The sequence below is a fragment of the Dicentrarchus labrax genome, unplaced genomic scaffold, assembly GCF_905237075.1.
Source record: "Dicentrarchus labrax unplaced genomic scaffold, dlabrax2021, whole genome shotgun sequence".
NCBI classification, from domain to species: Eukaryota; Metazoa; Chordata; class Actinopteri; family Moronidae; genus Dicentrarchus; species Dicentrarchus labrax.
The window spans coordinates 30,965,512-30,986,302 of record NW_026136711.1 but is presented as its reverse complement, the minus strand read 5'-3'; the positions used below and the strand labels follow the sequence as shown (position 1 = coordinate 30,986,302).

Here is a 20,791-nt window from a genome sequence, read left to right as displayed (position 1 = left end):
AGTGCAGAGGAATGTTAGAAGTCATTTCACTGATCCCAGAACAGATGTGACCTGATGTTTACTGTTTGCTGCTAACTTTAGAATTCATTGCTCATGGGAAACACTGTTTACTGTGTGTGTGTGTGTGTCTGTGTGTCTGTGTGTGTGTGTGTGTGTGTGTGTGTGTGTGTGTGTGTGTGTGTGTGTGTGTGTGTGTGTGTGTGTGTGTGTGTGTGTGTGTGTGTGTGTGTGTGTGTGTGTGTGTGTGCTCCAGCCTGCATCTGGGGCTCATGCTTGGTCAAGCTTGGATCGTGACTTGAGATCAGGCTGTTTCCATCGTGGCTAAAAACGTGCAGCGTGCTGTGAGCGGTCGTGATCAGTGTGTGTGATGTGGGCCCAGTGCGAGTGTGTTTTTGTACAACAGGAACAGTGTGGTTAAAGGCATCTCTTACCTTGATGACATGTTAGAGGTTTGGGGTTCTTTTAGTAAGCGTCTGTGCCTGCAGCTCCTCGTTGAAGCAGCGCACTTATAGCACAAAAATGTCAAAATAAAACAGAGAATTGAGGTTGTATTGAACGAGCAGTCGTTTACTACCCACAGTGATTAAAGTCACAATAAAAGCTGGTGCAATTACTAAACACCTGAAATTGATACTGGACTCTAAACAGCAGTTTAACTTGTTGTTTATGGGCAATATTTTAATCACAGTGGTTAAAAACAAAGCAGGGTGCCTCGGCTTTGTGAGGAAATTCATCCTCTTTCTTGTGTGACTGTAGCCGTTCAGTAGACAGTGTTTGCATGATGTAATTACCTCTCTGTATAATAGTTTTCATTGTCCACATCCATCACATCCTCGTGGAATATTTTGCATTCAGTAGCATTTTCACACTTCATTGACGATTAATCTACAGATTGTTTTCTCATTAATTAATTAATCGTTTAGTTTATTTGACAGTAAAATGTCCATCACAACTTCCTAGAGCCCAAAGTGTCAGATTCACATTGCTTTTGTCGTGTGATTATTATAAATGACAAAGAAAAACAATGAATTGTCACATTTGAGAAGCTGGAACCAGAATTTTTGCTTGAAAAATTACTGAAATTATTATTAATTATTATCAAAAATAGTTTTTTCTCCTGATAGATAGTTGCAGCATCCACACACACACATACTTCACGTGATGCTGTAGATAAAAACTGATGCATGTGCACATTTTATGTAATAGAGAACACAACATTGGATCATGAGTTAAGTTTTACCGTGACGGACGACACTGTTGTCTTCTTATTTATCAAAACAACATGAGGCGATGAATCCTCTCTGGTTTGTTTTCTGTAAACAGATAAACCAGTTTTCTTCTCTGGTTTGACAAAGTAGCTGCTGAAGGTGTGTTTGCTGCCCTCAGTGGTCGATGTGACTTTATTTCTTATGCGAATGCTTGAAGAAATATAATGTTGGGCTTAATAATCTTCAGGGAAAACAATCAGAGGTGCTACACATCACATAACAAAGGCCACTTGTTTATTGAGAGAGGAGATTGTTTAAAGGTCATGTTTAGATGCATCAGGATCAGTTAAGCAGGTGACTGATCAATCGTATGTTCGCTTCTTGGTAATCAATCAAAGCAGCGAATAAAATACTGCTGCAACCAATGATTATTTTCTTTATCGATTAATCTGTTGACCGTTTTCTTTATTAATCAATTAGTTGTTTGGTCCATACGATGTCAGAACATTGTGAAAAATGTTGATCGGTGTTTCCCGAAGCACAAGGCAGTGTCCTCAAATTACTTTGTTTTGTCCACAAGTCAAAGATATTCAGTTTAATGTCAGAGAGGACAAAAGGGACCAGAAAATATTCACATTGGAGAAGCTGACATCAGAGAATTTTGGACATTTCTTTTTCTTAAAAACGGATTCAAAACAATAAATCAGTTATTATAAAAACTGGCAAGTAATTTAATAGTTGGGGAGTAAATAATTAATACACTGCAGATGAAACACCTGACTGAATTTAGTTTGATGATCACCAGTTTTATCCAGTGGAGTCTGCTTTGAGTTGAAGTTTAAAGTTTGTATTGACCAGCTGGACTTAATGATCGATTTCTTGCATTATTAAAACACATCTGCTGTTACCTCCAGTAAGCACCAACCAGGACTGAATGATAAGTTAAAGGACCGCATGAATTCCTTATAATAAAAACATTTCTCTGTTTTAAATGTCGCGTTGAAATGTTTTCAAAGGTTGAGGGGAAATTACCGTTCTGTGTAAGATAGAAAGTTTTGTGTTTGGAGAGAGAGTATGAACTGTTGCGTAGGGAGGCTGTGTCTGGTGTTACTCCATTACTCTGAGCCCATATTGTGATATCATCAACGTCATGCCTCACTACAGCCTTGATACTGACCAGATGATGCCTTCAGGAACACACACGGACACAAAAGCAGGCTATGACATCATTAATGGGGCCTGCGTCTCTCTTCCAATCCGCCTCCGTCTCTTCTTTCTTTCTTTCCTTTCTTTCTTCCACTCTTCCTCTCCATCCTTTCCTCTCATGTCTTCAGGCAGGCGATGAGTCATTTTTGGGGGGCAGCTTTTGGGCGCGTGATGGGATTGGAGGATTGGACAGGAAGCCGTGAAAATTAAATTCATTAAGTGAATCTCTGCTGCTAGAGAGACGTCTCTTTGTGACGTCGCTGTTTATATAAAAGCAGTAACAGGGGGCTTTTAGGAGGTTGATGATTGATGTGTGAAACCACATTTTAATGCAGACCTGCTCTAATTTACATTATAACCAACCAACACGACAACAACAATATAATACAACATTACGGGATGTTTTACTAGACCATCAGCTCCTGTGTCGTTTGAATGATTAACCTCAAATAGAAATTTACATGTTCTGCTTTATTACATTTGTGTGGTGTCTTTAGCTGTTTGATGTGGTAATAAAACAAGTCCGGTGTTGTACTCCATTGTTATCGTCCCCAGTGTCATTGTTTCACATGCTAATCATTTATAATTGTGGTTTTTATTTTAGAGGTTACTCAGCAACAGGTAGGCTTTGATTTCCTTCTGTTGCTCGTTGTATTTATAAAAGTGGTGACTGCTTATTGGAGAATAAATCCTGAATCATAAAATAGAGAGCTGCGGGAACATTTTCGGATCGCAAAATCATGGGCTTAGTAAATTTTGTTCCAGGAAGTTGAAGGTAGATAAAGTAGGATTTATAAATGTCTCCATATACCTTAATTGCTTAATGCTTTTGTTTAGGAGTGGCTTTTCCAAACGCCGTGCTTAATTAAAGTTAGAAGGAGTTAAAATCATTAGTCTGCAGCAGGACTCCTCTTGTGGATCCTCCACATCGTTAGAAGCCAACAGTCAGGCAAAAATTATGTACAGCAGGACGACTTCCCTGATCCGGGCAGCTGCCTGCTAGTGCTGCCCTAGTCACCGAGCTACACGGAGAATCTAAATATGTGTTTATTTGTGTACTGTGTGTGTGTGTGTGTGTGTGTGTGTGTGTGTGTGTGTGTGTGTGTGTGAGAGAGAGAGAGAGAGAGAGAGAGAGAGAGAAAAAAAAAAGAGAGAGAGAGAGTCTGGTCGAAGCTGACGTGCTGAATCATTTGATGTCAACTGTTTGTGGCAACATGCCCAGCAAACTGTGTGTGTTTTATTTTTATCAGCTGCCTGGTTCAGACTCCGATCAGAACTATTGTAAGTGAGCTGAGGGGTGACGTAATGTAACATTGTGTGTGTCTCGGGGTTTTACAGCGCACTGACTTTACTGTAACTCACATTAAATAACATTAACGTGTCGTTTCATCTCTCTACAGGAAACGGTCACCCTGCCCTGACACCCTGCTTCTCCTTCCCTCCACCCAGCTCCACCCCACCCCCCCGTCCTGATTGGGTCTCCGTGCTGCCGGCGGTGGATTGGAGCACTCTGATTGGAGGCTTTGCGAGGTGGTTTTTCGGTCTGGCGCCGCCTCCCCCCGGGGCCGGCGTGCGCTCCCAGCAGCCCGTGGTGCCCTGTGCCCCCCCCTCCCCGTCACTGCACACCAGAGCCCATGCCCAGGGTAAGACCAGGACCAGGACCCTGATTTGTTGCTGTAGGGGACGTCCCATAGATCACGCTGCCAGTCCGTAGAGTTAATCAGTTGAAGGTCATACGGTTGGTTAGGTTTTTAAATATCGAGCTTTCAGGGTTCACACCCGTAGATTGGTTCCCCGTCTGGACCAAAGTAGAACTAATTGATCCTTTTTCTCAAGCAAAGCACCAGAACACGAGGGAGGAAGGTTGTACATCACTAACCCTAACCCTCTGATAGATAAATAACAATCAAATATCACATGGACAGTCACAGTACTTTTACTACTTCTACTTTAACTACATTTTGTTGTTGCTTAAGTTTTTACTTGCAACAGAGTTATTCTACATTGTACAGATAGTAGTCTATGTTATGTACCATAACACTGACACGACACAAGACTTTACCTGGTACACTGAGAACTGACAGCTGACATCAAATGTCTGGTCAGATTTGATATTTTGTATTCTTATTTTTAAATCATGCATTTTTGGAGCAAAAATTCTTTATACTGCATTTAATATTTAAAAACTTTGGCTTATTATATAAAAAGAAAATAAATGCGTAGAAAATATGTTTCTCAAAGTAATTCATTAAAAAAAAGTATAATTTTGGTATTGTTTAAAGGGAAAATGATACAGTATTCAATACAGAAACACAAGTATTGTTTCAGCACTAGCATCAAAACATTTTAAATTATACCTGAGTAAGAGCTGCAGCTGGAGCAGATCTGTGCTGCAGGCCTTCGAGCTGAGTTCTGCTAGAAAACAAGTGGACTTGTTGTCCGACCACATCAGAAATCAAAGGTGTTCTGACAGCTTTATTGTTTATTGTGAAACACAGACAGAAGCCCAGATGAATTCTCTCTGATGAATCCTTCTCTCTTCTGTAGGAGGAGGCGCGGTGCGTCCGCCAGGAGCCATGTGCCTCCCTCACACCAACAACATGGACAGCAAGCTACAGGGGGCGGGGCCAGGGGGAGGGGCTTCACTTCGACCACGGGCAGGAGGCGTTCCACTGGAGCCCTTCATACACCAGGTGGGTAGGAATGGCGTGAAGTCAAAGTGACGCTCTGTGTTAATGATATGAATATTTTTATTTTCATCTGAAAAAACTTCAGATATTTAAGTTTTTGTTGTTCTTCCTGTTTCTATGTGTTTGCAGGTGGGGGGTCACACCAGTATGATGCGTTATGATGACCACACAGTGTGTAAGCCTCTGATCAGCAGAGAGCAGCGCTTCTACGAGTCTCTGCCTCCAGAAATGAAGGAGTTCACCCCGGAGTATAAAGGTCAGTCCTAACTCGCTGATGTTTAGTATTATTGTAGCCATCAAGCTGGATTTGTCACAGAATTCTTTGGGGCAGAAAAACAAACTATTGAGGTTTTAATGAAGAAGTCGAGCAATAATTGGCTTTTTTCCATCATTCTGTGAGCAGCCGTGAACGCCAACAGTGAAAGTAGTTGATTATCTCGCTGAGACGTTGGAGCTGCAACTGCCTCTTTCTATTACTCCCTGCAAAATTAAAACTTAATTTGCAGTCAAAAACTGCTGAAAGTGATTTTTGTCTCATTTTGTCGACGCGTTCTTGGTGAACAGTGTAAAGCTCACTGACAAACACATTGTATATCATGTGACTTTACTATATTACTTCATAATAAAACTGGTGAAGCTGCAGCAGTAGGAAATGTTCGGTTTGCATTAGCAGTAACTTAACACTACCTTTCTGTGGGTATTTTGCCACAGATGTCTAGTTCTTAATACAGTAAATATAAATAGATTTAAATACTTTGATCAGTGGATATTATGCGGGCCGGATGTGGCCCGCTGGCTGCCTGTTGAAGACCTAATCTAATCTTACACATACAAAACAATACAATATGAAAGCAGCCCACAGTCATATTACATAAAAACACACCCTGCCACGTCTACATCAATTACTTAATCGACAGAAGATACAGACCACTTCAAAGAGCCGTAGACACATTAAAAAATAGTGCACTCAGAGGACATTGGATCTTTATTTTATTTTTATTCATCGTTCATTCTCGGAGTAGAAATGCTTTGAATAAAAGTGAAAACTGTGTGCACAACATCCTGCGTACTGCTAGGGCGAATCCTTTTGACTGAAATGTTGCATTAAATATGATAAAAGCCACAGCCAGCAGTAAGACTGATGGTGTTTGTGGGAGTCTTATTGAATCTGTTTTTCCCTGCGATGCACCTGTCTCACATTCAGATGTGTGAGATACTTTTCTGTATTGTGATGACAGTAGGTTTAGAGGTGCAATAGTGTAAGGGTTGATTATTAATCACTTTGTTGTGACGCCCCCAGACTTATATTTGTGTTGCTTTCAGAGGATCCCAGGTGTCTTTTTAAACTATTCAAACATGGCTCAAAATACTCTTTACTCCTTTGGGTTTGGTGGTGGATGGAGAGACGGACAGACGGAGGAGAAAGGACGGATGTACGGATGTTTACTGGCAGTGAAGTGGTTTAGCTGCTCTGCTCTTCATCACCAGGCACATACTGTAGCTGCTTCCACTTGCTTTTGCTGTAGTAACAGTCCCCAAACACACATTGACAGCCAGCGAACACACACACACACACACACACACACACACACACCTCATTCTCTCACACATGTATGTGACCTATCTATCATTTTAGCGAACTATGTATGAGAGGAGACAGTGACGAAAGTTGGGGGTGTGAAAGGGAGGGGAGCAGGAATGAAGGGAGCCTGGGAGAGGAAGAGAGATTTTGCAGGTGTAAAAAATACAATTATTAATGGCTCTGTTCCATTTAGGTGTGTTTCTGTGTCACGACAGTGAGCCAACAAGCAAAACACCAGAGCCCTGACACTGAAACACTAAAATGGAGCGCAGTAATTATTATGATGCATTAGTTTCTCTCTCTTTGATTTAAAAATGTCTGTCATGAGGGAGGTTTGGCAGGAAAACGCTGCGAGACACAAACTGTGTCCCAGTTCAACACTACATACTGATCAGGTTTTGAGTACGTAGTGGGGTCACACAGGAATATCAGTATGCAGTATGCAGGCATGAAATGTGATTTGTGAGTGCTGTTGGCTGACACTATAGTCCCACAATGCATTGCACAATGCAAATTGAGGTGTTGCTGTTAAAGTTAATTGTAAAGCGCAGTGAGAAAGCTCTGAAAAGATCAGAACGGTTTATTAAATCCCCCTCACAACCACAATGGTGCTCTCTTGTTGTGCTTGATTAGACCTCTTGTAAGGACCTGTAGCTGATCATGTGACTCCACACGAGACATATTGATCCGGGAATAGTCTGTGGTAGTACACCTGGTGGATTTAATCCCAGTACACTGACCTACAGCTACTGGTAGGTCTGTATTCCCACCAGTCCAGCCTGCTGGTATTGTGGGTCCAAGTGGCATGACAACAACAGCCCATAAGGAGTCTATATTTAGCCCTGGATCACTGCCCACTACCATTGTCCTGCTGATTAAATAACAGCAGACAGACAGACAGCTGCCCAGGGATGACTTTCTGAATCTGTCAAGGTTGTTTAATCCAGAAACTGTTTGACATTATCAGATTAAAGTCCTCCTTGTGTTTTGGGCATGGAGATGGTCTGTGGCCACACGTTGTGCTGTTCACGGGAAGACTTCACTCTTCAGTTTGGACTTGATCTTTGGAGTTGATTTCCCACCAGTGAGCACACTGACAGAAAGATTTAATTGGGACAAACGGGGAGGATGTTCAGTGTCTCAGTTAGCATGGAAGAGATGTTCTACTCTCTGGGTTTTAAAAGCTAAAAATAACAACTTAATGTTTAAATAAAACATTGTCAGACCTTCCTATCTGAGTATTTAATCTATAAACAGTTTCTCAATTGAGTTTTAAAACATTTACTATATCTTTTATATACAGATGGATGACAAATGGCAGTTAAACATTCAGTGTGTTATTAAAGTGAGCCTCCAGAACAGCTTTAGTCTTCTTTAGTCTTCTGGAAGCCTCTAAAAAGATATTCCCTCATTTGGTGTTTGGACGAAGGTAGTGGAGAGCATTGTCTGTCCCTTCAGTCCAAAATCTTCCATAAGTGCTCAGTCAGGTTGAGATCTGGTGACTGTGATAGCATTGAGTCCGGGGAGACCTATCTGTATTTAGGGATTGTGACATATGAAGTACTGTGATTCAAGAACCACTTTGAGTCGTCTTCATTTAATTAAACAAGTGACCAAATTGTTTTCTTTGGTCGAGATTTAAGTGAACTTTTACATGACAGTGATTGATCCGTTGTTAATATAAAACATGCTAATTACTACAGCTCTAAAGTGGTACGACATCACTTTTTAAAAAAGAAATATACATTGATTATTATTATAAGTTAAAAGTCCAAAACACAAGTAATAAAACAGGCCATTGCTAAATTCAGTACACTCGGGGGAGTTTGTTGCTACAACCTTACTTACATCTAATATGGCCTGTAGCTTATGGTGGCTAATATGAGCTAATGTCAGCAAACTAAAATAACAGAAAGGTAAACTGATAAACCTTAGATGGATAAACTGCTGTATAACTGATGTTCAGAGTCAGTTTGCTGACTTTATGACTCTTCTCTACTGTACTGCGTTACACTAGTTTTTAAAACCACAATTGCTGCCGTTCAGCAAACGTTACATAATCTCACTTTAAGGTCAGTGTTAAAGTGAACACAGGGTTTCCATTTTTAAATGTATAAATGCTGTCTCAGTGGATTTAGAGAAGAATCTGACCTGACAGATCTGCTGGATTTATTAAACAGCATGTCTAATAATTACTGTGGGACCATTAAGAGCTTTTTACACCAGCAGGAGGATATTAAACGGATTAAAGGTTCACAGGTAGATGCTGAAGGTTTTAGACTGGATATAATTTGGACCGACTTGTCTCAGGTTTCTGTTACTAAGAACTGAGTTTTAAAAAATGTTTCTAATCTTCTGAAGGGGGCAAACATTATGTAAGATGTTTCAAAGTATTTTAGAAGATGGATTACATTTCTCTGCGGTACGTCTTGATATTGAAATAAATGTCTGATATTTCTAAACATCCTTTCTGTGTTTTGCTCCGTCCTGTCAGGTGTGGTGCTGGTTTGTTTCGAATGCGACTCTGACGGCTACATCAATCTGGTGGCCTACCCCTACGTGGAAAGCAACATGGAGGGGGGTATGGCGGAGCACGAGGAGCGTGACCTCCCAGAGAGGGAGCAGCCGAGGAGAAAACACTCCCGGCGCAGCCTCCATCGCTCCTCCTCGTCCTCGGAACACAAGGAGGAGCGGTCCGACAGGAGGGAGTCGCACGACACCGACACATCCGAAAAGTAAGATCGTATTAAAGGAAGAGATCGCTGGAAAATAAACTGGTTATCCATTAATTTTTCACTATTTTCTGACATTTATTGACTGAAAATAATCATTAAGTTGCATCCATTGCTCCCTGGCATGATGGGAAATGAGTCGCACTAGGTGTCAAATTTGTGTAAATAAGGCAAAACTTTAAATCCATTATAAATGCAACAGAGGATCACAAACAGATTCTCTCTCTTCCTCCTAGCAGTCTTGGAGAGCTGAAGAGTCCCAGGCTCGACCCAAAGATCCACTCAGACGTTCCCTTCCAGATGTTGGACTGGAACAGTGGTTTGAGTTCGGAGAAGATCAGTTACAACCCCTGGAGCCTCCGCTGCCACAAACAGCAGCTCAGCCGCATGCGGTCTGAATCCAAGGACCGCAAACTCTTCAGTATCCTTCCTACAAAATAATGTAATCAAGGTCCGCTTACTAGGCTTTTCTGCAGTTTAAAAAACGAACCCAACAGAGTTTAAGGCAAGTGGACTGTGCTGTACTGTGTCTCCAAGGTTAAGAGCACACTTGATCTGGCTGAAATAATATATCCACAAGAAATGTGGCTAAATGTAAAGCCACATTTCCACCAAACACTGGTACCTAAACCCTGGAGACAGTTTTCCAGCTGTTTGGAAACAACAGAGAGACTTTTTTTAGTCTTGAGAAGCTGCAGCATTTATTAACTGACACACTGCAGCTGATACTTCACCGTCACCTTCCTGTCTCTCTCTCTCTCTCTCTCTCTCTCTCTCTCTCTCGCTGTGCACACGTGTTTCATGTTCTTTCTTCTCTGTATGTGTTTGTTTATTACAACAAGGAGGCAAGCTTTGTCTGAGAAAAGGCTGCAGGCAGAAAGACAAAAGTGTTTGTGAAGTCCGACATCAGAGCGGAGATGACCAGACGACTCTGGCTGCTCCGATTCTCTCTGACCAATCAGTGGTCTGCAACGATTTAACTCTACCTCTTAGTATCGACTCAGCTCGCTTGGAAACTCAACAGTGACAAGAAAAAACGGGACAAAATTGAGTGGTTCCTGTGGTACCATCTGCAACTTTGGACAATGGGAACGCACAAATAACGTCCTAATGTGCAACGAACTGAAATGTCCGTGAGAGAGTGAGGAATAATAAAGGGGACGGTGGGAGGTGTCTGAGGTTATCAGGTCGAAGGTTGTGTTTTGATCTTCAGCTTCAAAGAGAGCAGACTGCAGCTGTGTGGAAAACACAGCAACAAACACTCTGTCCTCAACCAGGTCCATCTGTCTTCAGTCAAAGCAGGTTCAACGGGGCCGCTGTCAGAGAAAGTTCTCTACGCAGATACACAATACATTCAGATTATTAGAAATTATCAGCATGTAGTGATAATCTCTGAGGCTTTAATCATAAAGAGACAGTGTACTATATAATATAGTAATATAATAGTATATGCCATATTGTAACACGATGCAGTCACTCTGTGACAAAGACAGGGAAGCAAAATGGGGAAAAACAAGAAGTCAAGATGTAAATGAAATCTAATAATAGCCGATAATGTATTTAGAGTGAACAGCAGGAATATTCTATCACAGTCACAGTGTTGGTAAATCTTCACACATTTGACTATTCAGAACTAAAGGGAAGGAAGTGCTCTACAGTGAGTGTGCTTACCTGGAAGTATTTCCAATTGAAGACAGAGATGTGTCTATAGTATGGAAGTTTTTACAAATCAGCAGTACCATAAATTTGAAATCTGCATAGAGAAAGTTTATTTAAAACAGGCTCATGTTATAGACATGCTTTTATTTTTATTTGATCACCTGATTTCTGATCTGCTCCTTTTTTTAATTTGCTATCAACATTTAAATTCAGTACATTGTACATTTACACTGATTTTCCATTTGAATTCTCATTGATAAATACATTTTTATGTTTACTTTATCCTTTTATTCATTATAAGCTAAAACTACGCAGATTACATCACCGTAAAAGCAGCTCAAAGGACCTTTTACTTATTATCATTGATTGATCAAGAAAGGCAAAGAATGGATTTGTAATTATTAGACATTCGGACAAATCAGTTCTGCAACTTCACATTGGCTCATTTACAGTATTTTGTTTCTAGAAGTTTCACAAGTTTAGTTAATTTTTTGCACAATAAATTCAAATAATTAAATGTGATTGAAGTACATCATAAGCTGCTGTGTGTATCTCTCCACCGTCTATAAAACCATCTCTTGCTCGCCAGACAGAAATGTTCTCCTTAACTGCAGCGTTTCAACCAGAGTTCCTGTTGTTGGAGAACGTGGTCCACCACTTCTCTTACCCCTGCATCCTGGACCTGAAGATGGGCACCAGGCAGCACGGAGACGACGCCTCCGAGGAGAAGGCGGCCAGGCAGATGAAGAAATGTGAACAGAGCACTTCAGCGACGCTGGGAGTCAGAGTGTGTGGCATGCAGGTACAACAACAACAGCTGCTGCTGCTCAGTCAGCACCATCGAAATATATCACAGGATCAGTCCTGAACAAAAGATAATCGCCTGAGGATGTTAAAGAAATAATACAGACTCATTAACCTCCATCAGTTAGTGAATGTCACAGTTCACTCTGCTGGGGTAAAGAACAATAATGTTAGATACCTCAGGCACATTTAGAAAAAGATGGTAGCGTGTGCTCCCAAAGAACCATAGAAATAGTCTTTATTCCACTAATATAGATTTTATTTCTTTAACTCTACGGAGGTGAATGTTGATGTATTGATACTTCAGCATTATACTATACTGCTTATAAACCCACCCAACAACCCTAGAACCCACAATTCCACGCCCGATATTACATATAAACAAAACACTTACACTGTCCATCTCATAATACTAATAAGCTTGATAATAATTACAATTACAAATCAAAATCAGTGTATACACACACACCCTCCAGACAAATGTTCTACTCGTATTTGGGCTCTGAAAGAAGGAAATTCTTTCTGGATTGTTGATATAGGAGATATGTAGACTGTTAGTCTGCTTATATTTTGAAAATCCTAATCTATTGTATTACATAATGAGTGCACGGTTGTACTATTGTTGTCGGTGAGATGTTTGAGGGGTTTCCCGCCCGTCTCTACAGGTGTACCAGCTGAACACCGGTCACTACCTCTGCAGGAACAAGTACTACGGACGCGGCCTGTCAATCGAAGGCTTCCGCCAGGCCCTCTACCAGTACATGCACAACGGAAAGGGTCTGAGGCAGGACCTCTTTGAACCAATCCTGAATAAGCTTCGCAGCCTGAAGACGGTGCTGGAGAGGCAGGCGTCCTATCGCTTCTACTCGTCTTCACTGCTCATCATCTATGAGGGACAGGTGAGGCGGCACTTGATGCTCTGTGACGATGCGTTCGTCCGTTGATGGGTTAGGTCTAATTTGTTCTTCAGCAAACCTGTTTTCGGGCGATTATACACTAATAAAAACATACCTATCAATATCATATTTTATGTCTGTCAATATATCCTCCTAAATGGTACACACTGGACCTTAAAAGTCTGAAGGGGCAAAAAAAAAACCAACACTTTATTTCGAGGGCAAAGTCAGTGCACCTGAAATGTCGTAATGATCCTTCACTGCACGGGAAAACTGTGTGCACAACTACAGTAAGTACGGTAGTTTAAACTGTGTTTTACAGATGTTTACAGACAACTTAGATAATATGTACATGTTGTGTTAACAGCTGGTTTTCGCCGCCCTCAAGTGGCAAAAAAATTGAAGAATTATTTTCTATTTCTGTTATTTTCTGTCTGTTTTTGTGGTTCATTCTGATCCCTGTTGGATTCTCTCTGTAGGAATCTGAGGGCCCTTCAGTCCTCAGCTCCGGGCAGCATGCATCCTTGCAACAGAAGACTCCTCCGGCCCCTGCAGAGCCCCACTGTGGCCCCGGGCCCCGCGCACCTCTGCCCCCAGGCGCTCCCTGTGAAACGGACATGAGCCAGAACCCGGACCCGGGGTCACTGTCCTCTCAGGGACCTGGACTTATGGCTCCACCCGCCCCTTCCCCTCGTCCTCCCCCCCCACAGGCCCCACCTGCCAAGTCAGACTGCCACTCCTTCCTCTCCTCGCCTCACCCCCATCCAGACTCCTTCCCCCCTCCTCCTGCCTCCCAGCCCCAGCAGCCCCCCCTGGTGGACGTACGTATGATCGACTTCGCCCACTCCACCTTCAAGGGTTTCCGCGGCGACACGGCGGTGCACGACGGGCCGGACCGGGGCTACGTGTTTGGACTGGAAAGCCTGGTCCAGATCCTGGAGAGCCTGCGGGACGACAATCTGCCGTAGCTCCGAACACACACACACAACACACACACACACACACACACACACACACACACACACACACACAGCTTGTTGTGAGTTAGTTCAGGTCGTTACAGTCGGTGCAGGCTGTGCGACGGCGTTCTCAAGGACTGAGACGGTTCTTTGGCTGTAAATATGGAACAGGGTTCTTCAGGACGTCACCATGGCAACATGGGCATTCTACAGTCGAGTAGTTACTATAGCAACGGCCAGGAGGTGGGACAGTGGAGCCAAAATTGCTGCAACTTCACACTGATACGGAGACCCTCTGTTCGTCTGAGGCTCTGCACAACACACACACACACATATTTTTGTACTTCTATACTTGTGAGGACCCTCATTGACATACTGTATCCCCTAACCCCTAACCCCTGACCTCTAACCCCTAACCCACAACCATCACAACTAAACTGAGCTCTAACCTTAAAGCCCACCTGCTCTCGAAGATGTGTTTATGTCCTTGTTCCTAAACGTTTGATGTTTGAGTTTGACACTAGAAGGATGTTTTCATTCGTGTGCTGAAGGTGGTAAAGATTCCCTGAGTTTACCTGAAATCTTGAGTTTAAGACGTGTACATACGAGCATTAGAACCAGTTTGGATCCAATCCCGGTCCAATATGCGTCGTACACACAATCCAAGTGCGGATGGATTCATCGGTGAAGAGGAGACGATGTTTCTTCAGCGTATTTCGAGATTCTAGATTTTTCAATCAATTTTATAGATTTTAATGAGGTTAGTTGTTTGTTGATAAACCGCACCAGACACATTTTTTTATATGTCTTAAAACATGTCTGGAAGGGATCTTTAAACTTTAAAGATTTCAGGTGAGCACAGAGAAACAAACTTCACTACATTTTAACCCTCCGGTGTCGAACTCTGCACGCCCGTCGTTCTGCAAAGTGAAGCTCAAACATCCGACCGTAGGAAGCGAGAAGATAAACACACAACAGCAGCGTGAGTGGACGGGCCAGAACTCTCAAATTGGTCCTCACGAAGATAGACGACCAAACACACACACACACACACACACACACACACACACACACACACCCTGGGAACAGTTGTCTGTGGAGCTGTTTGACAGCACAGCGGGACAGAGCATCCTCTTTCTGAACAACCATTCAGCTGGATCCCAGGAGCCGCCCACTGAAGTTGGCCAACACTCACTTTTACCTCCCCTTCACTCCCCCACCTCCACTCCTCCTCACTCCTCTTTTCTCTACAGAAAAACCAAACCTGGACAGGTGAAATAGACTCTTTTAGCGTTACCTCAGAAAACGCACTCAGAAACACATCCGAGCGTCTGTTAAAGCAATAGATGGCGATGATAGACGGCCACAGAGGGCACTCCCTCGCCCCACAGGGAGATAAAGTACAACAGAGATTTGCGTCATAGAAGTAGGCTTTAAGGAGAGGATATAGATCATTTCTAAAAACGCTGTATGTCCGTTTTTGGGGCTTAATTCAAAAACGTTAGTAGTCGGTGTCCTGTAAAAATCATCCTCTGGGTTATTGTGTAATATGGAAAGCATAAGTGTCACTGTCCCCAAATCTTGTCTTGGTGATATTTTTTTCTTATTGCCAACAAATCCCCACGAAAAAAAAAAAAGATCCAAAACCAACAACAAACTGATGCACTAACAAGTATTTTGTGTGTGTGTTTCCTAAAGCCTGATATATTTTATTCCTCTGTGCCATAGAGCTCCATTGTTGTCCAAAAAAAAAAAAACTATTAAAAACACATCAATGAGCCACACTGTTGCACTGGGTTACATGTCCATCCTTACCACGAACACACACACACACACACACTGTAGTTTATGTTGAGTTAATCACACACACACACACACACACACACACCATCCTGCTGCTGGAAACACTGGAGCACCAAATGTGTATTAATCCAAAAGAATCCCCATTAAATGCACTATTTCCTCAAGTCTGAGTAACGTTTGCAAATAACTACGTTTTTGAGCTGTTTGGAAATTACTCTCAGCCTGAAACTATATATTTGTGAGATTGATTTTTATATATTAAATTGTTTTTTTGGGTGGAGGGGGGAGGTTATGTTATGCCTTTTATTTTATAGCCGACAGTAGAGAGATGACAGGTGATTTCTGGGGACGTTGTGGTTCATGGTCGCCGCCTTAAACCCTTGGCCACCAGGGCGTCCCAGAAGATTTATTCTGAACCTTGGAAACAGCAGAACAAAACAATCTTCCCACAAACATCCATTTAATATTTGTTCTGGAGCTTTCGATTGAGTCGTGATGAAGCTGTACACGTTTAAATCTCCATTTTTTTAAAGCATTTTTAAAAGTCTTTTTTTGTCCACGTTGGCTCTTTACAGGTCAAAAGCTCCAGAACAGCTTCTAAGTGATGTTTCCTGTTTCTAACGTCAAGAATTAACTTTCCAATTTTCCTTTTTTTTTTTAAAGCCAAAATGGACGAGAAGTCCTTAAAGCGCTCAGAAAAACAGAACTAATGGATTTTGTGATGTGACGAGCTCCAGAAACAGCGACTTTGTGGAACCTCTTGGTGGGATTGTTTTGTCAGATATATATTTGTGAGCTATTTTTAAAAGATTTACGTCTTCAGGAGGAACAAACTGAGGCTGAGAGCCGCAGACAGGGTCGGGTCGGAGGGGGGAATAACACGTTGGTTTGGTTCTTTTCATGGGATTTGTTGACAATAGAAAATATATAAAACGACATCAGCCTTATTCTTTAAGTTGCGGCTGGGTGAATAAAAAGAATATTTAATAAGAAAAAATATTTTTCTTACATATATATGTGAGCTAATCACAATATTTCAAATAACCCAAAATAATCCAATTTATGTTCATTGCAATGGTTCCACTGTTCTCCTTCAGCTAACTTTGGCAGGTTTTTTAAATTATAATTTAGATGAGAATTGTCTGAATTTAAATCACCATTTTCAGTAATAATGTTGAGTAATTGCCCCCCCCCCATCCTGCCTCTAAACCAACTCTTCATCCTGTGGCTGCAGAAGCAGAATTGGCCGCAGTCTCTCGTTTAAAGACGCCACCTTTTATCTCATCTGATTGGTCCTGATGAGACCGTGTTAGCCAATCACATTTGTCCGTTTATGCTTCCTTCAACAAGTTCCAGAGGCCGGCTGTGACGCAGCAGCGCCCCCTGCTGGACGGCAACAGGAACTCAACCCCCAGGAGCTGGAATAAGAGAGAGCAGATATGAATATTTTATTTTTGGTTTATCGAGGTGATAATTTATTTTTTTATTGTACCTTTACCCATATGTGTGGGTGAATGTTATGTCTTTTACATGTCACTCTCCCCCCCAAAAAAAAATGTATAAAATGTAAAGAAATTAAGTGCATCAGAGACACATGGTGTGAAACGTCAGGAGATTGGCAGTATTACCTGAGCTAACTCAACTCTGTTACGTTTGCTGCTCAGTCTGACACTCGTTTGTGTTCACGAAGAAAACTGTCGCAGCAAAATCCAGACTTCAGTCAGCTCACTGAGCCCAACACTTGTGCCTGCTGTGGAGTTGTTGCTCAGGTGGGAAGCTCTATGTGTGTGTGCGCGTGTGTGTGCGTGTGTGTGTGTGTGTGTGTGTGTGTGTAGACGCCATCTTTTAGTCTTTGGTTTTGTTTCACTTCACGTTTAAGGAGTTGGAAAAGAACTTGCATGCACATTAACGTCCTCCTGTTTGGGTCGGTCAAACATTCTTGTTACAGTCAACACAGAGTCTAAAGCAGCGACGTCGTCCTCTCGGATCATGGATATTAGCCTCAGTGATTGATCAGTTATTTAGCAGCGTTTTCTGCATCTGACATCATCCTGACTGTTTTTTGTTAGAACAGTGAAAGTAAGTGAGATTAAATCTTTCCAGAAGCTTTTGGGCTCGTGTTGTAATTACTGACCAGACAGACACATCCAGCAGACGGCACTGAGTCATATGAGACACACAATATAACACTGCCAGTTGATCATATAAGCAGTAACAGTAACAGCAGCTGGTGCCGAGACGAACCCACGTAATTCAGTATCCCAGAGTTCAGGGATCTGTGGGGTCAGTGTAGTTCAGATTCACCTCACATGGGCCCTTTTTGGCCAAATAGTCAAAATAAAAACAGATTTCTTTGGAGTCATTGATGTTTCCCCCCTGATGTCCAATATTCACTCTCTTTTAGCCTCTTTTAGCCGTGGTTTTGGTCTCTTCCAACTCCTGAGGGAAATGTCGGCCTCTTTAGCTGCTTAACGCTCCGGTATGTTCAGCAGCTCGTCTCTGAGTACGGTGGGTTTCTATGAGAACGGCCACCTGCTGCACGAGAGCGGTTAGAGTAAACCAGACGACAAACAATAAATTGAGTGTTTGAGGAAATAATCAACAGATTAATCGATAATTAAACCATTGTTAGTTGCAGCCTTAATCCTATAATGGAAACAAGTGACAGCCGGTGTTTGTTCGCAGGGTTGAACACCAGCTGTAGCAGTTTTGAGGCTTGTGATGTTCAAGACTGCAGATATTCAGCCCTGTCCCTCTTCAGGCTCCTTATCTTACCGATAAAGTGCCTGGAAAAGGTTAACGCAGTCAACCAAGGTCGACTTTTAGAGTCTCACTGTGCCCTCAAAACCCAACGCTGTGACCTCGAACTGTATCCGAATCGCTCTGTGGAGGTCCGTTTCTGCCAGGAAGAGAAGAAAGTGATGAGATACCACCAGAAGAGGACTGCATTCACAAATAGAGATACTTTATCTCTTATTTGTAATTGTTGAGATAAAACCTCCAATTAGTTTGTTTATTTGTTGGATGCAATGCTCTTCCATAGATACTAAACCAGAATTAGAAGATTAAATTCTTCGTGGTTCGTAGTAGTTTGTACGTTGTATCTCATCATTTCTTGACAAAGTATGATTTTAATCTATAATCTAATTTTTTTGAGTATTTTTTAGGCCGTTTTGTGGCTTTTCTATTAGAAAACAGGAAATGAGGGGAACGACAACAGAGGTCTCCTGGTTGGACTCAACGTTACAGTTTCTTAAAACTCCACAGATTTAATCTATTGTCAGATTTTTTCAGCAGAACCAGTAATATTGTTTATTTTTATCCATTCATTTGTTTTCCCTGTCAACAACTGGCGCCTGCATTTCCCACAATGCAACTTGACCAGAGACAGTTCTGTCAGAGATTCTGGTTCATTATGTAGCGGCTAATGTAACCTCCTCGGGCCGCCAGCCTCAAACAGAGATGAGCAGCGGGCTGCGGAGGTCTGTTAACTTCATTCAAACTCCAACCCAAACTGATTTTGTTTAATTTTTTTAACTTGTAGTCTTCAGCTCCCAATTCAATTCAATTCAATTCAATTTTATTTGTATAGCGCCAATTCATAACAGAAGTTATCTCAGGACACTTTTCAAATAGAGCAGGTCTAGACCGAACTCTTTAACATTTACAGAGACCCAACAGTACCACCATGAGCAAGCACTTGGCGACAAGGGCAAGGAAAAACTGCCTGTTAAAAGGCAGAAACCTCGGACAGATCCTCCGGCTCTAGGTGGGTGGTCGTCTGTCTCGACCAGCTGTGGTGAGAGAGAGAGAGACAGGTGCACAGCAACAACAGTAGCAACAACTACACTAATAGTAGTGACTCCCAACCGACGCCGACTCCAGTGACATCACTTGAGGCGGTGTGTGTCAGATTTTGTCCCTCTGGAGCCAGAAGACAGAAGACTTCTTTCACATATGCAGTAGACCTGTAAACAGAGCTCTTCCTTAAAGGCCACGAGAACATTATTTATCTCATTATTGTGACTTCGTAGCTCAAAATTTTGACTTTCCATCAGTATTTTCTATTTTTTATCATTCCTAAATTTGTATTGTTTTGTTTTTTTCTAGCATTAATGGGCTTCTATAGAGACTGTATGACTGCGAGAGAAAACCACCAACACTGTAAACACGACTAATAACTCACTGGGTGTGACTCACGCTAACAGGGTAAAAAGCTTACTGTATGCAATATCATTTATGCTAATCATCACAATGCTAACAGCCTGAACGCACATCACCAGCAGTCGGTCACATGCATGCGCGAAAACTTCTCCTACACCAAGCTTAAATCTCGACAAAAACGCCACAGGTCTGGATGCTTTTATCAGCAGCTGGATGAGATCCAGAGCTTTCTTCTTTATGTTCATCTGACAATCAGGACGCCTGTGGGGACAGAAAATGTTAGAGCCTCCCATCCGAAACCTGACAAAACTCTTGAAGACAGAAGTGGGAGACAGCGAGCTCCGATTCTGCACGTCTCGCCTGGTTATTGAACCTGGTTCTCTGTGACCTCCGGGTCTTCCTGCTGTGTGCGGTCCACATCTGTTGTTGACTCACAGCGGAGGGATCAGTGTGTGAAATGTAAAAATATTCATCATGAATCATTTAATCTTGTATTCAATCTTTAAAAGCTTTTGGGGTTTTTTTTTTTTCTTTCTTTCTTTCTTTCTTTCTTTCTTTCTTTCTCAAAAACAGGTGTTTGAAAAGGGGTTGAAATAAAATCTGTGACTTCAGTGTGACTCGGCTCATTTCATCAGTTTCTTTTAAGTGTTTGTGGATTGTTAAATCATCATGTACCACCTTGTAACTCAGCTGCTGGGTAAGTTTCAGTGTTGACTTTAAATGTGGGGAATTAAAGGTCCAGTGTGTAACATTTAGGAGGATCTGTTGACAGAAATATAATATAATATTATTAAATATGTTTTTATTACTTGAAAATAAGATTCATTGTGTTTTCAGTACCGGAAATAGATGTGTTTTTTTTTTTTTTTTTATCTAAAGTCGCCTTACATGTTTCTACAGTAGCCCAAAACGGACAAAACCACTCAAACACTTTCACATTTTCACGAGTTTTGCAGCCAATTGTCAAACTTCACAGCCCGTTCTCATTCCCAGGTCGTCAAATACAGACGCGAGCGGTGTTCAGTTAGTTGCAATTTGACCACTAGATGCCACTAAATGCTTCACACTGACTGTTCCTTTAATTCACA

At 41.9% G+C, this 20,791-nt stretch overlaps 1 protein-coding gene across 2 annotated transcripts in view; it reads left to right on the top strand.

Annotated features, from left to right (window-relative positions):
- ip6k1 (inositol hexakisphosphate kinase 1) overlaps nucleotides 1-20,320 on the top strand; it is a 31,635-nt gene extending 11,315 nt beyond the window's left edge. Inside the window, exons 2-9 of one of the 2 annotated variants that reach the window (XM_051414382.1) lie at nucleotides 3,815-4,057; nucleotides 4,962-5,107; nucleotides 5,234-5,360; nucleotides 9,181-9,421; nucleotides 9,655-9,839; nucleotides 11,704-11,879; nucleotides 12,547-12,780; nucleotides 13,257-20,320. In XM_051414382.1, coding sequence (XP_051270342.1) covers nucleotides 4,991-5,107; nucleotides 5,234-5,360; nucleotides 9,181-9,421; nucleotides 9,655-9,839; nucleotides 11,704-11,879; nucleotides 12,547-12,780; nucleotides 13,257-13,745 — 1,569 coding nt within the window. In that variant the 5' untranslated portion in view covers nucleotides 3,815-4,057; nucleotides 4,962-4,990 and the 3' untranslated portion in view covers nucleotides 13,746-20,320. The remainder of the gene's footprint in view (nucleotides 1-3,814; nucleotides 4,058-4,961; nucleotides 5,108-5,233; nucleotides 5,361-9,180; nucleotides 9,422-9,654; nucleotides 9,840-11,703; nucleotides 11,880-12,546; nucleotides 12,781-13,256) is intronic. The other variant, XM_051414383.1, reaches the window with a different exon arrangement.
- The last annotated feature ends 471 nt before the right edge of the window (nucleotides 20,321-20,791 follow it).